Genomic DNA, 16,706 nt, shown 5'->3' on the forward strand with positions numbered 1-16,706 from the left:
GCTTTTCCAACACTCTGCGGTCCGACTCATCCCAAACCATCTGTAGTGGCTTCCTTTCCTCTTTACCTTAGCCACTGCCCTAGCCTGAAGCGGGGTTGTTTCGTACGCATACAGTTCACACTCAAGGTTTCCAAACGGCCAAACATTCAATGAGATTCAGGGATATGGTGCAACAAAAAGGTTTATTCTTCTTATATATAACAAAAAAAAAGATTCTCCAATCAATTTAAATCAGAGATTACTTGACATGGAAAATACATAATATGACCTGTTTGTAAGTCTGTATGGTAAAAAAACTATACCGCTCCCGCGTCTAGCAGGGACTCTCCCCTCCCGAAGGCCCAACTTCCTGTTTTTATCCTAACACACCTACCACAGTACAATGAATGGGCAAGAGGCGGGGCCAAAAACGGAATTACACTAACAACAAATGAATATATCTCAATCAGGTAAATATACATCATAAAGGTACCTAATATTTCATCATTTACATTAATATTTAATATATTTACACAAATGTACATGGAGCTCTGTATGTTCTGTCTTTTATACAAATATGTCCAAATCGTCTCTAACACCATCTCAGTTTGGTTGAGGTCGGGGGATTGTGGAGGCCAGGTCATCTGATGCAGCACTCCATCACGCTCCTTCTTGGTCAAATAGCCCTTACACAGCCTGAAGGTGTATTGGGTTATTGTCCTGTTGAAAAACAAATGATAGTCCCACTAAGCACAAACCAGATGGGATGGTGTATCGCTGCAGAATGCTGTGGTAACCATGCTGGTTAGGTGTGCCTTGAATTCAAAATAAATCACTGACAGTGTCACCAGCAAAGCACCCCCACACCATCACACCTCCTCCTCCATGCTTCACGGTGGGAACTACACATGCGGAGATCATCTGTTTACCTACTCTGCGTCTCATGGCGTTTGGAACCCAAAAAATCTCAAATTTGGACTCCACCGATCTCCACCGATCTATTGTCCATTGCTCTGGTTTCTTGGCCCAAGCAAGTCTCATCTTCTTATTGGTGTCCTTTAGTAGTGTTTCCTCTGAACAGTTGATGAGACTTGTCTGAGATGTGTCTGTTACTTGAACTCTGTGAAGCATTTATTTGGGCTGAAATCTGAGGTGCAGTTAACTTTACTGAACTTATCCTCTGCAGCAGAGGTTTCTCTTGGTCTTCCTTTCCTGTGGCAGTCCTCATAAGAGCCAGTTTCATCATAGCGCTTGACGATTTTTGCAACTGCACTTGAAGAAACTTTCAAAGTTCTTGAAATGTTCCAGATTGACTGACCTTCATGTCTTAAAGTAATGATGGACTGTCGTTTCTCTTTGCTTATTTGAGCTGTTCTTGCCATAATATGAACTTGGTCTTTTACCAAATAGTGCTATCTTCTGTATACCACCCCTACCTTGTCACAACACAACTGATTGGCTCAAACTAAATAAACTAAATAAATTCCACAAAGTCACACCTGTTAATTGAAATGCATTCCCGGTTACTACCTCATGAAGCTGGTTGAGAGAATGCTAAGAGTGTGCAAAGCTGACATCAACGCAAATCGTGGCTACTTTGAAGAATCTCAAATATATTTTGATTTGTTTAACTCTTTTTTGGTTACTACATGATTCTATATGTGCTATTTCATAGTTTTGATGGCGTCACTATTATTCTACATTCTTTTGACTGGTACTGTATATAAATATTTCTTTTTTTTGGGGGGGGGGGGGGGGGCATATAAGACTGTAAAAACAACAGCAAATCAGCTCCAAGTGATTTTAATTTTGGAAATCTCCAAAGTATTCCCACGCAGAATAGAGAGATATAGTGGCTTGCGAAAGTATTCACCCTCTTGGCATTTTTACTATTTTGTTGCCTTACAACCTGGAATTAAAATAGATTTTTTGGGGGGGGTTGTAATCATTTGATTTACACAACATACCTACCATTTTGAAGATGCTAAATATTTTTTGTGGTTAAAAAAAAATTTAAGACAAAAAACTGCAAACTTGAGCATGCATAACTATTCACCTCCCAAAGTCAATAGAGACACCTTTTGCAGCAATTACAGCTGCAAGTCTCTTGGGGTGTGTTTCCATAAGCTTGGCACATCTAGCCACTGGGATTTTTGCCCATCCTTCAAGGAAAAACTGCTCCAGCTCCTTCAAGTTGGATGGGTTCCACTGGTGTACAGCAATCTTTAAGTCATACCACAGATTCTCAATTGGATTGAGGTCGGTTTCCCCTTAAACCACTCAAGTGTTGCTTTAGCAGTATGCTTAGGGTCATTGTCCTGCTGGAAGGTGATCCTCCGTCCCAGTCTCAAATCTCTGGAAGACTGAAACAGGTTTCCCTCAAGAATTTCCCTATATTTAGCACCATCCATCATTCCTTCAATTTTTTACCAGTTTCCCAGTTCCTGCCGATGAAAAACATCCCCACAGCATGATGCTGCCACCACCATGCTTCACTGTGGTGTTCTCGGGATGCTGAGAGGTGTTGGGTTTGCGCCAGACATAGCGTTTTCCTTGATGGCCAAACAGCTCAATTTTAGTCTCTTCTGACCGGAGTACCTTCTTTCATATGTTTGGGGAGTCTCCCACAGGCCTTTTGGTGAACACCAAACGTGTTTGCTTATTTTTGTCTTTAAGCAATGGCTTTTTTCTGGCCGCTTCTTCCGTAAAGCTCAGCTCTGTGGAGTGTACGGCTTAAAGTGGTCCTATGGACAGATACTCCAATCTCCGCTGTGGAGCTTTGCAGCTCCTTCAGGGTTATCTTTGGTCTCTTTGTTGCCTCTCTGATTAATACCCTCTTTGCATGGTCTGTGAGTTTTGGTGGGCAGCCCTCCCTTGGCAGGTTTGTTGTGGTCACATATTCTTTAAATGTTTTAATAATGGATTTAATGGTGCTCCATGGGATGTTCAAAGTTTCAGATATGTTTTATAACCCAACCGTGATCTGTACTTCTCCACAACTTTGTTCCTGACCTGTTTGGAGAGCTCCTTGGTCTTCATAGTGCCGCTTGCTTCGTGGTGTTGCAGACTCTGGGGCCTTTCAGAATTGGTGTATATATACTGAGATCATGTGACAGATCATGTGACAGATTGCACACAGGTGGACTTTATTTAACTAATTATGTGACTTCTGAAGGTAATTGGTTGCACCAGACCTTATTTAGGGACTTCATAGCAAAGGGGGTGAATACAAATGCACACACCACTTTTATTTTTTTAAATTTTTTATCATTTTTTTGAAACAAGTAATTTTTTCATTTAATTTCACTTCACCAATTTGGACTATTGTATGTCCATTACATTAAATCCAAATAGAAATCTATTTAATTTACAGGTTGTAATGAAACAAAATAGTTAGAACACCAATGGGGGTGAAAACATTTTCTAGGCACTGTATGTGATTTTAAGCAAGGTTTGAAATGATGATGTTTTAGTCAAATATTATATCTGTTTGGGGCTTCTTGGGGTCAATTTGCAGTCTACAAATGATTTGTAATTATGTTCCGGCCCCCTGACCATCCGCTCAAGAAGACATTGGCTTGTGCCTGAAGCTAGTTGATGATCCCTGGGCTACAGTGTTTCGAGACTAGCATATTACTAAAGCGAGAACTGATGATTTATAGGGGTTCAATTCAAAATGGAGTCAGTCAATTAAGGAAGTGATATACATTTAAAATTCAAAGATTTATAATCTTTTGAAATAAATAGGTTCTCCTTTTCAGGTTATTGAGAAGTTATTGAAAATAGATAAATTATTTAGTTTTTGCAATACTTAAGTCTACATTTTCATTTACTTCTTGAATTGACTGTCTTCAATTGGAATGGACTCCAACCCTGATGACTTATCTCTGGTAATGACCAGATTGTTCTGATTATGGTCTTGCTGTGAGTGTGAGGACAAAGTAATGCAGATGACAGAAGTGATGATGATGATGATTAACAATAGAAAGGAAGGACTATTCCTGGTGTTATGACTCCTCCTCTATAACCACGTCTTCCCTGTCATTGATCTGTCTGGCCTGCCGTATACATTTACAATACCTACTTTGTTCTCTTAATTGGAATGGACTCCAACTACTTTGTTCTCTTAAATGGGATTGTTGAAAGGTCCTTTAGCTCTACTTTAGAATCAGATCTAGGGCTCTGGATGTGATAAATGGGATCGTTGAAAGGTCCTTTAGCTCTACTTTAGAATCCCATTTATCACATCCAGGAAGGACTATTCCTGGTGTTATGACTCCTCCTCTATAACCACGTCTTCCCTGTCATTGATCTGTCTGGCCTGCCGTATACATTTACAATACCTACTTTGTTCTCTTAAATGGGATTGTTGAAAGGTCCTTTAGCTCTACTTTAGAATCAGATCTAGGGCTCTGGATGTGATAAATGGGATCGTTGAAAGGTCCTTTAGCTCTACTTTAGAATCAGATCTAGGGCTCTGGATGTGATAAATGGGATTGTTGAAAGGTCCTTTAGCTCTACTTTAGAATCAGATCTAGGGCTCAGGATGTGATAAATGGGATTGTTGAAAGGTCCTTTAGCTCTACTTTAGAATCAGATCTAGGGCTCTGGATGTGATAAATGGGATTGTTGAAAGGTCCTTTAGCTCTACTTTAGAATCAGATCTAGGGCTCTGGATGTGATAAATGGGATTGTTGAAAGGTCCTTTAGCTCTACTTTAGAATCAGATCTAGGGCTCTGGATGTGATAAATGGGATTGTTGAAAGGTCCTTTAGCTCTACTTTAGAATCAGATCTAGGGCTCTGGATGTGATAAATGGGATTGTTGAAAGGTCCTTTAGCTCTACTTTAGAATCCGATCTAGGGCTCTATTCAATCTATATTGGGGAAATTCAGCTTTACAGTGTGATTGAAATTTAAAGGCAATGTTCCCTCATTAGCAAAGACTGCATTCACGGTAAACGCTGCAGGTGTCGGCTCAATAGGAAATGATCTTCACGTGTCGCGCTGTGTGTAACACCTTAGCGATAAAGATTGAATAGAGCCCCTAGTTATTCTATAATATATATATATACTATATATATAATATAATGTCTAGATGATTCAAGAAGTTCATTCCAGGGAGCTTACACCTCTTTAAAGGTGTATGACCTTTTGATCTTTCGCCCAGACATTCTCCTCCCTCACTTCCTATCTCCCGTGTCACTTCTTGCCTCAGACACCCCCTCTCTGGACTCGTGTTTACAAACATGGCCGACGGCCCAGCAGCTTTGCTTTACGGGACAGTTTCCAGCTTGTGGAGGGGACACATTATGACGCTACACCTCTGTACTGACTTGTGGAGGGGACACATTATGACGCTACACCTCTGTACTGACTTGTGGAGGGGACACATTATGACGCTACACCTCTGTACTGACTTGTGGAGGGGACACATTATGACGCTACACCTCTGTACTGACTTGTGGAGGGGACACATTATGACGCTACACCTCTGTACTGACTTGTGGAGGGGACACATTATGACGCTACAACTCTGTACTGAGCTGTGGAGGGGACACATTATGACGCTACACCTCTGTACTGACTTGTGGAGGGGACACATTATGACGCTACACCTCTGTACTGACTTGTGGAGGGGACACATTATGACGCTACACCTCTGTACTGACTTGTGGAGGGGACACATTATGACGCTACACCTCTGTACTGACTTGTGGAGGGGACACATTATGACGCTACACCTCTGTACTGACTTGTGGAGGGGACACATTATGACGCTACACCTCTGTACTGACTTGTGGAGGGGACACATTATGACGCTACACCTCTGTACTGACTTGTGGAGGGGACACACATTCTGTACTCATCATTTCTAGTTGCTACACTAGATCGCCCCGCAACTTGGCTTGTGTGCAAAATGTTGACCCTTTCCCTCCTTTCCTTTCCTTTCCCTACATCCCATTAAAACCATTGATTGTTCCAAGTGTCTGTCTCTGTCTCTATCTCTGTATCTGTCTCTATCTCTGTATCTGTCTCTATCTCTGTATCTGTCTCTATCTCTGTCTCTATCTCTGTATCTGTCTCTATCTCTGTATCTGTCTCTATCTCTGTCTCTATCTCTGTATCTGTCTCTATCTCTGTCTCTATCTCTGTATCTGTCTCTATCTCTGTATCTGTCTCTATCTCTGTATCTGTCTCTATCTCTGTATCTGTCTCTATCTCTGTCTTTTTCTATCTCTCTCTATTTCTATCTCTATCTCTGTCTGTTTCTATCTCTGTCTGTTTATGTTTCTATCTCTGTATCTGTCTCTATCTATCTCTGATTGTCTCTCTCTGTCTGTTTCTATCTCCATCCGTTTCTATCTCTATCTCTGCCTGTTTGTTTCTGTCTCTGTCTGTTCCTGTCTCCATCTCTGTCTGTTTCTGTCTCTGTCTCTGTCTGTTTCTGTCTCTGTCTCTGTCTCTGCCTGTTCCTGTCTCCATCTCTGTCTGTTTCTGTCTCTGTCTCTGTCTGTCTCTGTCTGTTTCTGTCTCTGTCTCTGCCTGTTCCTGTCTCCATCTCTGTCTGTTTCTGTCTCTGTCTGTTCCTGTCTCTGCCTGTTTATATCTGTTTGTTTCTGTCTCTGTCTGTTTCTGTCTCTGTCTCTGCCTGTTCCTGTCTCCATCTCTGTCTGTTTCTGTCTCTGTCTCTGTCTGTTCCTGTCTCTGCCTGTTTATATCTGTTTGTTTCTGTCTCTGTCTGTTCCTGTCTCTATCTCTGTCTGTTTCTGTCTCTGTCTCTGTCTGTCTCTATCTCTGTCTGTTTCTATCTTTGTCTCTGTCTGTCTCTATCTCTATCTGTTTCTGTCTCTATCTCTGTCTGTTTCTATCTTTGTCTCTGTCTGTCTCTATCTCTATCTGTTTCTGTCTCTGTCTGTCTCTGTCTCTGTCTGTTTCTGTCTCTGTCTCTGCCTGTTCCTGTCTCCATCTCTGTCTGTTTCTGTCTCTATCTATCTCTATCTCTGTCTCTGTCTGTTCCTGTCTCTATCTCTGTCTGTTTCTGTCTCTGTCTCTGTCTGTCTCTATCTCTGTCTGTTTCTGTCTCTGTCTCTATCTCTGCCTGTTTATATCTGTCTGTTTCTGTCTCTATCTCTGTCTATCTCTGTCTCTGTCTGTTCCTGTCTCTATCTCTGTCTGTTTCTGTCTCTGTCTCTGTCTGTCTCTATCTCTGTCTGTTTCTATCTTTGTCTCTATCTGTTTCTGTCTCTATCTCTGTCTGTCTCTATCTCTGTCTGTTTCTGTCTCTGTCTCTGTCTGTTTCTGTCTCTGTCTCTGTCTGTTTCTATCTTTGTCTCTGTCTGTCTCTATCTTTGTCTCTGTCTGTCTCTATCTTTGTCTCTGTCTGTCTCTATCTCTATCTGTTTCTGTCTCTGTCTCTGTCTGTTCCTGTCTCTATCTCTGTCTGTTTCTGTCTCTGTCTCTGCCTGTTTATATCTGTCTGTCTCTATCTCTATCTGTTTCTGTCTCTGTCGCTGTCTGTCTCTATCTCTATCTGTTCCTGTCTCTATCTCTGTCTGTTTCTATCTCTGTCTCTGTCTGTCTCATGCCTAAAGCTCATTTTGGCCTTATTAATATTACTGTACTCTTTATGATATTGAACTAACATGATACTGAAGAAGAGTTCCTGTACGGTCGACAATATGATGTTCTAGCATGGTCTATCTGGAGTTACCTACTGACCATATGATGTTCTAGCATGGTCTATCTGGAGTTACCTACTGACCATATGATGTTCTAGCATGGCCTATCTGGAGTTACCTACTGACCATATGATGTTCTAGCATGGCCTATCTGGAGTTACCAACCTACCATATGATGTTCTAGCATGGCCTATCTGGAGTTACCAACCTACCATATGATGTTCTAGCATGGCCTATCTGGAGTTACCAACCTACCATATGATGTTCTAGCATGGCCTATCTGGAGTTACCTACTGACCATATGATGTTCTAGCATGGTCTATCTGGAGTTACCAACCTATCATATGATGTTCTAGCATGGTCTATCTGGAGTTACCAACCTACCATATGATGTTCTAGCATGGTCTATCTGGAGTTACCTACTGACCATATGATGTTCTAGCATGGTCTATCTGGAGTTACCAACCTACCATATGATGTTCTAGCATGGCCTATCTGGAGTTACCAACCTACCATATGATGTTCTAGCATGGTCTATCTGGAGTTACCTACCAACCATATGATGTTTTAGGTCAGTCTATCTATCTGCAGTCACCAGTCGTTCGGTCAACCATATGATGTTCTAGCATGGTCTATCTGGAGTTACCAACCTACCATATGATGTTCTAGCATGGTCTATCTGGAGTTACCAACCTACCATATGATGTTATAGCATGGTCTATCTGGAGTTACCAACCTACCATATGATGTTCTAGCATGGTCTATCTGGAGTCACCAGTCAGGTCTGTCAATCTGTAGTCACCAGTCGTTCGGTCAACCATATGATGTTCTAGCATGGCTTATCTGAAGTCACCGGTCTGTCTATCTGGAGTCACCGGTCTGTATCTGGAGTCACCGGTCTGTCTATCTGGAGTCACCGGTCTGTATCTGGAGTCACCGGTCTGTCTATCTGGAGTCACCGGTCTGTCTATCTGGAGTCACCGGTCTGTCTATCTGGAGTCCCCGGTCTGTATCTGGAGTCACCGGTCTGTATCTGGAGTCACCGGTCTGTATCTGGAGTCACCGGTCTGTATCTGGAGTCACCGGTCTGTATCTGGAGTCACCGGTCTGTATCTGGAGTCACCGGTCTGTATCTGGAGTCACCGGTCTGTATCTGGAGTCACCGGTCTGTTTCTGGAGTCACCGGTCTGTCTATCTGAAGTCACCGGTCTGTCTATCTGGAGTCACCGGTCTGTCTATCTGGAGTCACCGGTCTGTCTATCTGGAGTCACCGGTCTGTCTATCTGGAGTCACCGTTCTGTCTATCTGGAGTCACCGGTCTGTATCTGAAATCACCGGTCTGTCTATCTGAAGTCACCGGTCTGTCTATCTGGAGTCACCGGTCTGTATCTGGAGTCACCGGTCTGTATCTGACGTTACCGGTCTGTCTATCTGAAGTCACCGGTCTGTATCTGGAGTCACCGGTCTGTCTATCTGGAGTCACTGGTCTGTCTATCTGGAGTCACTGGTCTGTATCTGAAGTCACCAGTCTGTCTATCTGAAGTCACCGGTCTGTCTATCTGGAGTCACCAGTCTGTCTATCTGGAGTCACCGGTCTGTCTATCTGGAGTCACCAGTCTGTATCTGGATGCACCGGTCTGTATCTGGAGTCACTGGTCTGTATCTGAAGTCACTGGTCTGTATCTGAAGTCACCGGTCTGTCTATCTGAAGTCACCGGTCTGTATCTGGAGTCACCGGTCTGTCTATCTGGAGTCACCGGTCTGTCTATCTGAAGTCACTGGTCTGTATCTGGAGTCACTGGTCTGTATCTGAAGTCACCGGTCTGTATCTGGAGTCACCGGTCTGTATCTGGAGTCACCGGTCTGTCTATCTGAAGTCACCGGTCTGTCTATCTGGAGTCACCGGTCTGTCTATCTGGAGTCACCGGTCTGTCTATCTGAAGTCACCGGTCTGTATCTGGAGTCACTGGTCTGTATCTGGAGTCACCGGTTGTTCGGTCGACCATATGATGTTCTAGCATGGTCCACCGGTCGGTCTTGTGCTGTATCATTCCTGCTTCTAGTGTGTGATGACGACTTAATTATTCCACATTTAAACCTAAACCAGCTGGAATACATAATATACAGTGTCTAGAAAAAGTATATGAACCCTTTGGAAATTCCTGGATTTCTGCATAAATTAGTCATCAAATTTGATCTGATCTTCATCTAGGTGACAACAATAGACAAACACAGTCTGCTTAAACTAATAACACACAAACAATTATACGTTTTCATGTCTTTATCGAACACACCAAGTAAACATTCACAGTGCATGGTGGGAAAAGTGTGTGAACCCTTGGATTTAATAACTGGTTGACCCTCCTTTGGCAGCAGCAACCTCAACCAAACGTTTTCTGTAGTTGCGGATCAGACCTGCACTACGGTCAGGAGGAATTTTGGACCATTCCTCTTTACAAAACTGTTTCAGGGCAGCAATATTCTTGGGATGTCTGGTGTGAACTGCTCTCTTGAGGTCATGCCACAGCATCTAAATCGGGTTGAGGTCAGGACTCTGTCTGGGCCACTCCAGAAGGTCAGGACTCTGACTGGGCCACTCCAGAAGACATATTTTCTTCTGATGAAGCCATTTTGTTGTTGATTTACTTGTGTTTTTGGGTTGTTGTCCTGTTGCATTACCCAACTTCTGTTGAGCTTCAATTGGTGGACAGATAGCCTAACATTCTCCTGTAAAATGTCTTGATAAACTTGGGAATTCATTTTTCCGTCGATATGATAGCAAGCTGTCCAGGCCCTGAGGTGCTCCCTCCACCATACTTTACAGTTGGGATGAGGTTTTGATGTTGGTGTGCTGTGCCTTTTTTTCTCCACACATAGTGTTGTGTGTTCCTTCCAAACAACTCAACTGTAGTTTCATCTGTCCACAGAATATATTGCCAGTAGCACTGTGGAACATCCAGGTGCACTTTTGCAAACTTCAGACGTGCAGCAATGTTTTTTTTGGACAGCAGTGGCTTCTTCCGTGGTGTCCTCCCATGAGCACTATTCTTTATTGTTTTACATATTGTAGACTCGTCGACCGAGATGTTAGCATGTTCCAGAGATTTCTCTAAGTCTTCAGCTGACACTCTAGGATTCTTCTTATCCTCATTGAGCATTCTGCGCTGTGCTCTTGCAGTCATCTTTGCAGGACGGTCACTCCTAAGGGAAAGTAGCAACAGTGCTGAACTTTCTCCATTTATAGACAGTTTGTCTGACCGTGGACTGATGAACATCAAGGCTTTTAGAGATATTTTTGTAACCCTTTACAGCTTCATGCAAGTCAACAATTCTTCATCTTAGGTCTTCTGACATCTCTTTTGTTTGAGGCATGGTTCACATCAGGCGATGCTTCATCTGAACAGCAAACTCACATTTTGTGAGTGTTTTTTTTATAGGGCAAGACAGCTCTAACCAACATCTCCAATCTCGTCTCATTGATTGGAATCCAGGTTAGCTGACTCCTGACTCCAATTAGCTTTTGGAGAAGTCATTAGCGTAGGGGTTCACATACTTTTTATAACCTATAACTGTGAATGTTTAAATGATGTATTCAATATAGACAAAAATTACAATAATTTGTGTGTTATTAGTTTCAGCAAACTGTGTCTATTTGTTGTTGTGACTTAGATGAAGATCAGATCAAATTTGATGACCAATTTATGCAGAAATCCAGGTAATTCTAAAAGGTTCACATACTTTTTATTGCCACTGTATACACACACACACACACACATATAAATATACAGGTATATACTTCTAATGGTTATTTTGTGTGTTGAGTTTGGATTGACCATATAAGCAAGCTTCAATGAATAACAAATAAGGTGAAATGAGCACTGAGTAAACTAGTGGTTACAATGTCTCTTAAAGAAGTGGTTTCATGTGAACTTAGGTAAGAGAGGAAGTGAATGATTGTGGGGGAAAAAAAACATAATTACATATTTGTCTAGAGCACAAAGATAATGAACACAGGGGGCAACTTGTTGAAGTATAGACCTTCCCTGTCCGTGTTGGTGATAGTAGGCTATTGTGACGCAGCAAAGTTGTCCTTTGTAAAGAGATGGGCAGCAAACGTACACTTGAGTCGATGGTGACTGTGAGGTAGGCTAACTAGTGTTTATAATGCACTGTTTTGAATGTAATTCATCTTAAAATGTTTGTCGACATGTCTAAAGATGATGAAAACGTGAAAAATACGACTTTCTGTAAAGCTATGGCAATTTGTATTCATTTGCTAGCTTTTCTGTGATGTTACTGAACTACAGAACTGTAATGTTTCTACCGGTATTTACAACAATAAACTACTTGCAGAAGGACTGTTGTTGTTTTTGTTGTTGCTTCTAAGGCCAGGATTCGATCCACAGCCAGACAGTGCACCTTTTAAAGGTAATTTAAATTGACATCCGCAACGTTTATCATGAATGTAATCTACGTGAAAGACGTATTGTCTGTCCGGTGAGCTGCTCTTTAACGTGCCTTGGATTGAATCCCGGAGCATAAACGGTGCACTTTAAGGCCTAGATGTAATCCGGAACCATATAAGAGGCACATTTATAGTGCGTTTGAAGTGTAAATGTCGTTTGCGATTGAGCCCGACATATGCAGCGTTTATTGTGAACGGCAGTTGGAGCATTGCCTTTAAAAAGGTGCATAGCCAAAATAATGGACGATGGGGATTGAATTCTGGCCTAAACAAATTAATTAAAGCTGAATTAAGACTCAACACTCATAGTGCTTGGCCAGTTGAATTAAATACTGAACATTTCATATGGAACATTCCACGTTGCTTTATTTAAGGCACTGGGCAGATAGTGAAGTATAGAGAGAGAGCCTTCCATAGACTCTCACATGCAGGTAGGGTTCAGTGCTGTCATATGTACAGCCAATCATTTTATAATAGCTTGTAACACAGAATTGTTAATGGAAATATTTGGAGACAATTTTGAAACCTTTGTTTCCCAGATCACCTCTTTCACAATGCAAACAACAGTGTACAGACAACACTACACACTGTACATACACTTCAACAGTATTAGTGCAGCAGACACACACACACACCTTAGGCACACAACACACGCACGCAGCCGCACACACACAGCCCTTCTAAAGGCTAGTACTTGCAGTCTGTGGGACTCAGTTTCAAAGTTCTTTAGAATGGCTTTTCCCCACAAGGTTTAGCAGTGGCAGTCCCAAACCTCGCCACCAGGGAGCGCCTTTTCCTTGGAGTCAATAAGGTGTTTCCCCCAGTGGACCTTGCCATCAGTTTGTGCTCGGGGTGTGTTGGGATGGGAAGAGGGTTCCATCAGATCACTGTTTCCCTAAACACCCCTATGAGACTGTGGGGGCGTTCGTGATGATCCAGGCGTGAGCCCGCCCGTGACGTCGACCTAGCACCTACTCTAGAACCCGCTCTAGACCAGGACTTGAAGCCAGACCCACCACCTTGCCTGGCCTCTAGTGGCTGCTGCTCTGCCCAGGTGAAGGTGCTGAGGTCTCCACAACTCCGCAGGTGCAGCAGGCCGGGCCTCTTCCGGAGGGGCTGGGGGAGGGTCCGGGAGGAACAGTCCAGCATGGGGACATGGGGTCTGGAGCATCCCCTGGGGAGGGACAGGGGCTGGGGCAGGGCTCTAACTGGTGTCTCTGATACTGTGATCACCTGGAGAGAGAGGAGGAGAGGAGAAGAGGTGCAGTTTAAAGGGATAGTTCACCCAAATGTATCTCTTCTTGTCCTGTCTTCCTGACCTACTAATGCTTCTCACCCCCTCTCCTCCCCTCTCTCTCTCCTCAATCCCCTACTTTCCTATCCATCAGGTTTCCACTTCTCTACACAGGGTTCTATGTACTGTAGCTGGCACAGTGTTCTATGTAGCTGACACAGTGTTCTATGTAACTGGCACATGGTTCTATGTAGCTGGCACAGTGTTCTATGTACTGTAGCTGGCACAGTATTCTATGTAGCTGGCACGGAGTTCTATGTACTGTAGCTGGCACAGTGTTCTATGTACTGTAGCTGGCACAGTGTTCTATGTAGCTGGCACGGAGTTCTATGTAGCTCGCACAGGGTTATATGTACTGTAGCTGGTACAGTGTTCTATGTAGCTAGCACATTGTTCTATGTTGCGGCCCCAGTGTTCTCTGTAGCTGGCACCGTGTTCTCTAGCTGGCACAGTATTCTATGTAGCTGGCACTGTGTTCTCTGTAGCTGGCACAGTGTTCTATGTCACTGGCACAGTGTTCTATGTAGCTGAAACAGTGTTCTATGTTGCTGGCACAGTGTTCTATGTAGCTGACACAGTATTCTATGTAATTGGCACAGTGTTCTATGTAGCTAGCACAGTGTTCTATGTAGCTGGCACAGTGTTCTATGTACTGTAGCTGGCACAGTGTTCTATGTAGCTGGCACAGTGTTCTATGTAGCTGGCTCAGTGTTCTGGCACAGTGTTCTATGTAGCTGGCACAGTGTTCTATGTAGCTGGTACAGTGTTCTGTGTAGCTGGCACAGTGTTCTGTGTAACTGGCACAGTGTTCTATGTAGCTAGCACAGTGTTCTATGTAGCTAGCACAGTGTTCTATGTACAGTGCCTTGCAAAAGTATTCGGCCCCCTTGAACTTTGCGACCTTTTGCCACATTTCAGGCTTCAAACATAAAGATATAAAACTGTATTTTTTTGTGAAGAATCAACAACAAGTGGGACACAATCATGAAGTGGAACGACATTTATTGGATATTTCAAACTTTTTTAACAAATCAAAAACTTAAAAATTGGGCGTGCAAAATTATTCAGCCCCCTTAAGTTAATACTTTGTAGCGCCACCTTTTGCTGCGATTACAGCTGTAAGTCGCTTGGGGTATGTCTCTATCAGTTTTGCACATCGAGAGACTGACATTTTTTCCCATTCCTCCTTGCAAAACAGCTCGAGCTCAGTGAGGTTGGATGGAGAGCATTTGTGAACAGCAGTTTTCAGTTCTTTCCACAGATTCTCGATTGGATTCAGGTCTGGACTTTGACTTGGCCATTCTAACACCTGGATATGTTTATTTTTGAACCATTCCATTGTAGATGTTGCTTTATGTTTTGGATCATTGTCTTGTTGGAAGACAAATCTCCATCCCAGTCTCAGGTCTTTTGCAGACTCCATCAGGTTTTCTTCCAGAATGGTCCTGTATTTCCCATCAATTTTAACCATCTTCCCTGTCCCTGCTGAAGAAAAGCAGGCCCAAACCATGATGCTGCCACCACCATGTTTGACAGTGGGGATGGTGTGTTCAGGGTGATGAGCTGTGTTGCTTTTACGCCAAACATAACGTTTTGCATTGTTGCCAAAAAGTTCAATTTTGGTTTCATCTGACCAGAGCACCTTCTTCCACATGTTTGGTGTGGCTCCCAGGTGGCTTGTGGCAAACTTTAAACAACACTTTTTATGGATATCTTTAAGAAATGGCTTTCTTCTTGCCACTCTTCCATAAAGGCCAGATTTGTGCAATATACGAATGATTGTTGTCCTATGGACAGAGTCTCCCACCTCAGCTGTAGATCTCTGCAGTTCATCCAGAGTGATCATGGGCCTCTTGGCTGCATCTCTGATCAGTCTTCTCCTTGTATGAGCTGAAAGTTTAGAGGGACGGCCAGGTCTTGGTAGATTTGCAGTGGTCTGATACTCCTTCCATTTCAATATTATCGCTTGCACAGTGCTCCTTGGGATGTTTAAAGCTTGGGAAATCTTTTTGTATCCAAATCCGGCTTTAAACTTCTTCACAACAGTATCTCGGACCTGCCTGGTGTGTTCCTTGTTCTTCATGATGCTCTCTGCGCTTTTAACGGACCTCTGAGACTATCACAGTGCAGGTGCATTTATACGGAGACTTGATTACACACAGGTGGAATGTATTTATCATCATTAGTCATTTAGGTCAACATTGGATCATTCAGAGATCCTCACTGAACTTCTGGAGAGAGTTTGCTGCACTGAAAGTAAAGGGGCTGAATAATTTTGCACGCCCAATTTTTCAGTTTTTGATTTGTTAAAAAAGTTTGAAATATCCAATAAATGTCGTTCCACTTCATGATTGTGTCCCACCTGTTGTTGATTCTTCACAAAAAAATACAGTTTTATATCTTTATGTTTGAAGCCTGAAATGTGGCAAAAGGTCGCAAAGTTCAAGGGGGCCGAATACTTTCGCAAGGCACTGTAGCTAGCACAGTGTTCTATGTAGCTAGCACAGTGTTCCATGTAGCTAGCACAGTGTTCTATGTAGCATAGAGACCTTCACACTTCCAAAAAGTAGGACTCGTTCCCGAAATGGACCTGGCGCTTTCCCATCCGGACCCAATATGCATAAATCTTTTTTTTATATGTATATATAAAGACCCATTCCGAACGGACCCGAGGACAACTAGACCCGTCCCGTATTGACCTGGTCTGATCCGAGTGATGGAAGCAGCAGAAAAGCTACTTTATTAACCAGAGCTGATAAAGCTGAGGGAGAGGAGGCAGAGCGAGGTGACGCTGTAGCAGGGGCTGTGGGAGAGGAGGCAGAGCGAGGTGACGCTGTAGCAGGGGCTGAGGGAGAGGAGGAAGAGCGAGGTGACGCTGTAGAAGGGGCTGAGGGAGAGGAGGCAGAGTGAGATGACGCCCTAGCAGGGGCTGAGGGAGAGGAGGCAGAGCGAGGTGACGCTCTAGCAGGGGCTGAAGGAGAGGAGGAAGAGCGAGGTGATGCTCTAGCAGGGGCTGAGGGAGAGGAGGCAGAGCGAGGTGACGCTGTAGCAGTGGCTGAGGGAGAGGAGGCAGAGGTGACGCTCTAGCAGGGGCTGAGGGAGAGGAGGCAGAGCGAGGTGACGCTCTAGCAGGGGCTGAAGGAGAGGAGGCAGAGCGAGGTGATGCTCTAGCAGGGGCTGAGGGAGAGGAGGAAGAGCGAGGTGACGCTGTAGCAGTGGCTGAGGGAGAGGAGGCAGAGGTGACGCTCTAGCAGGGGCTGAGGGAGAGGAGGCAGAGCGAGGTGACG

The 16,706-nt window shown here is 43.6% G+C and overlaps 1 protein-coding gene across 1 annotated transcript in view; it reads right to left on the reverse strand.

Annotated features, from left to right (window-relative positions):
• Positions 1 to 11,678: 11,678 nt before the first annotated feature.
• Positions 11,679 to 16,706, reverse strand: part of LOC109894961 (protein FAM189A2) — a 52,802-nt gene continuing 47,774 nt past the window's right edge. Inside the window, exon 10 of the mRNA XM_031829662.1 lies at positions 11,679 to 13,358. Coding sequence (XP_031685522.1) covers positions 13,005 to 13,358 — 354 coding nt within the window. The 3' untranslated portion in view covers positions 11,679 to 13,004. The remainder of the gene's footprint in view (positions 13,359 to 16,706) is intronic.

Source organism: Oncorhynchus kisutch, linkage group LG8, assembly GCF_002021735.2.
Source record: "Oncorhynchus kisutch isolate 150728-3 linkage group LG8, Okis_V2, whole genome shotgun sequence".
In the NCBI taxonomy this organism is placed as follows: domain Eukaryota; kingdom Metazoa; phylum Chordata; class Actinopteri; order Salmoniformes; family Salmonidae; genus Oncorhynchus; species Oncorhynchus kisutch.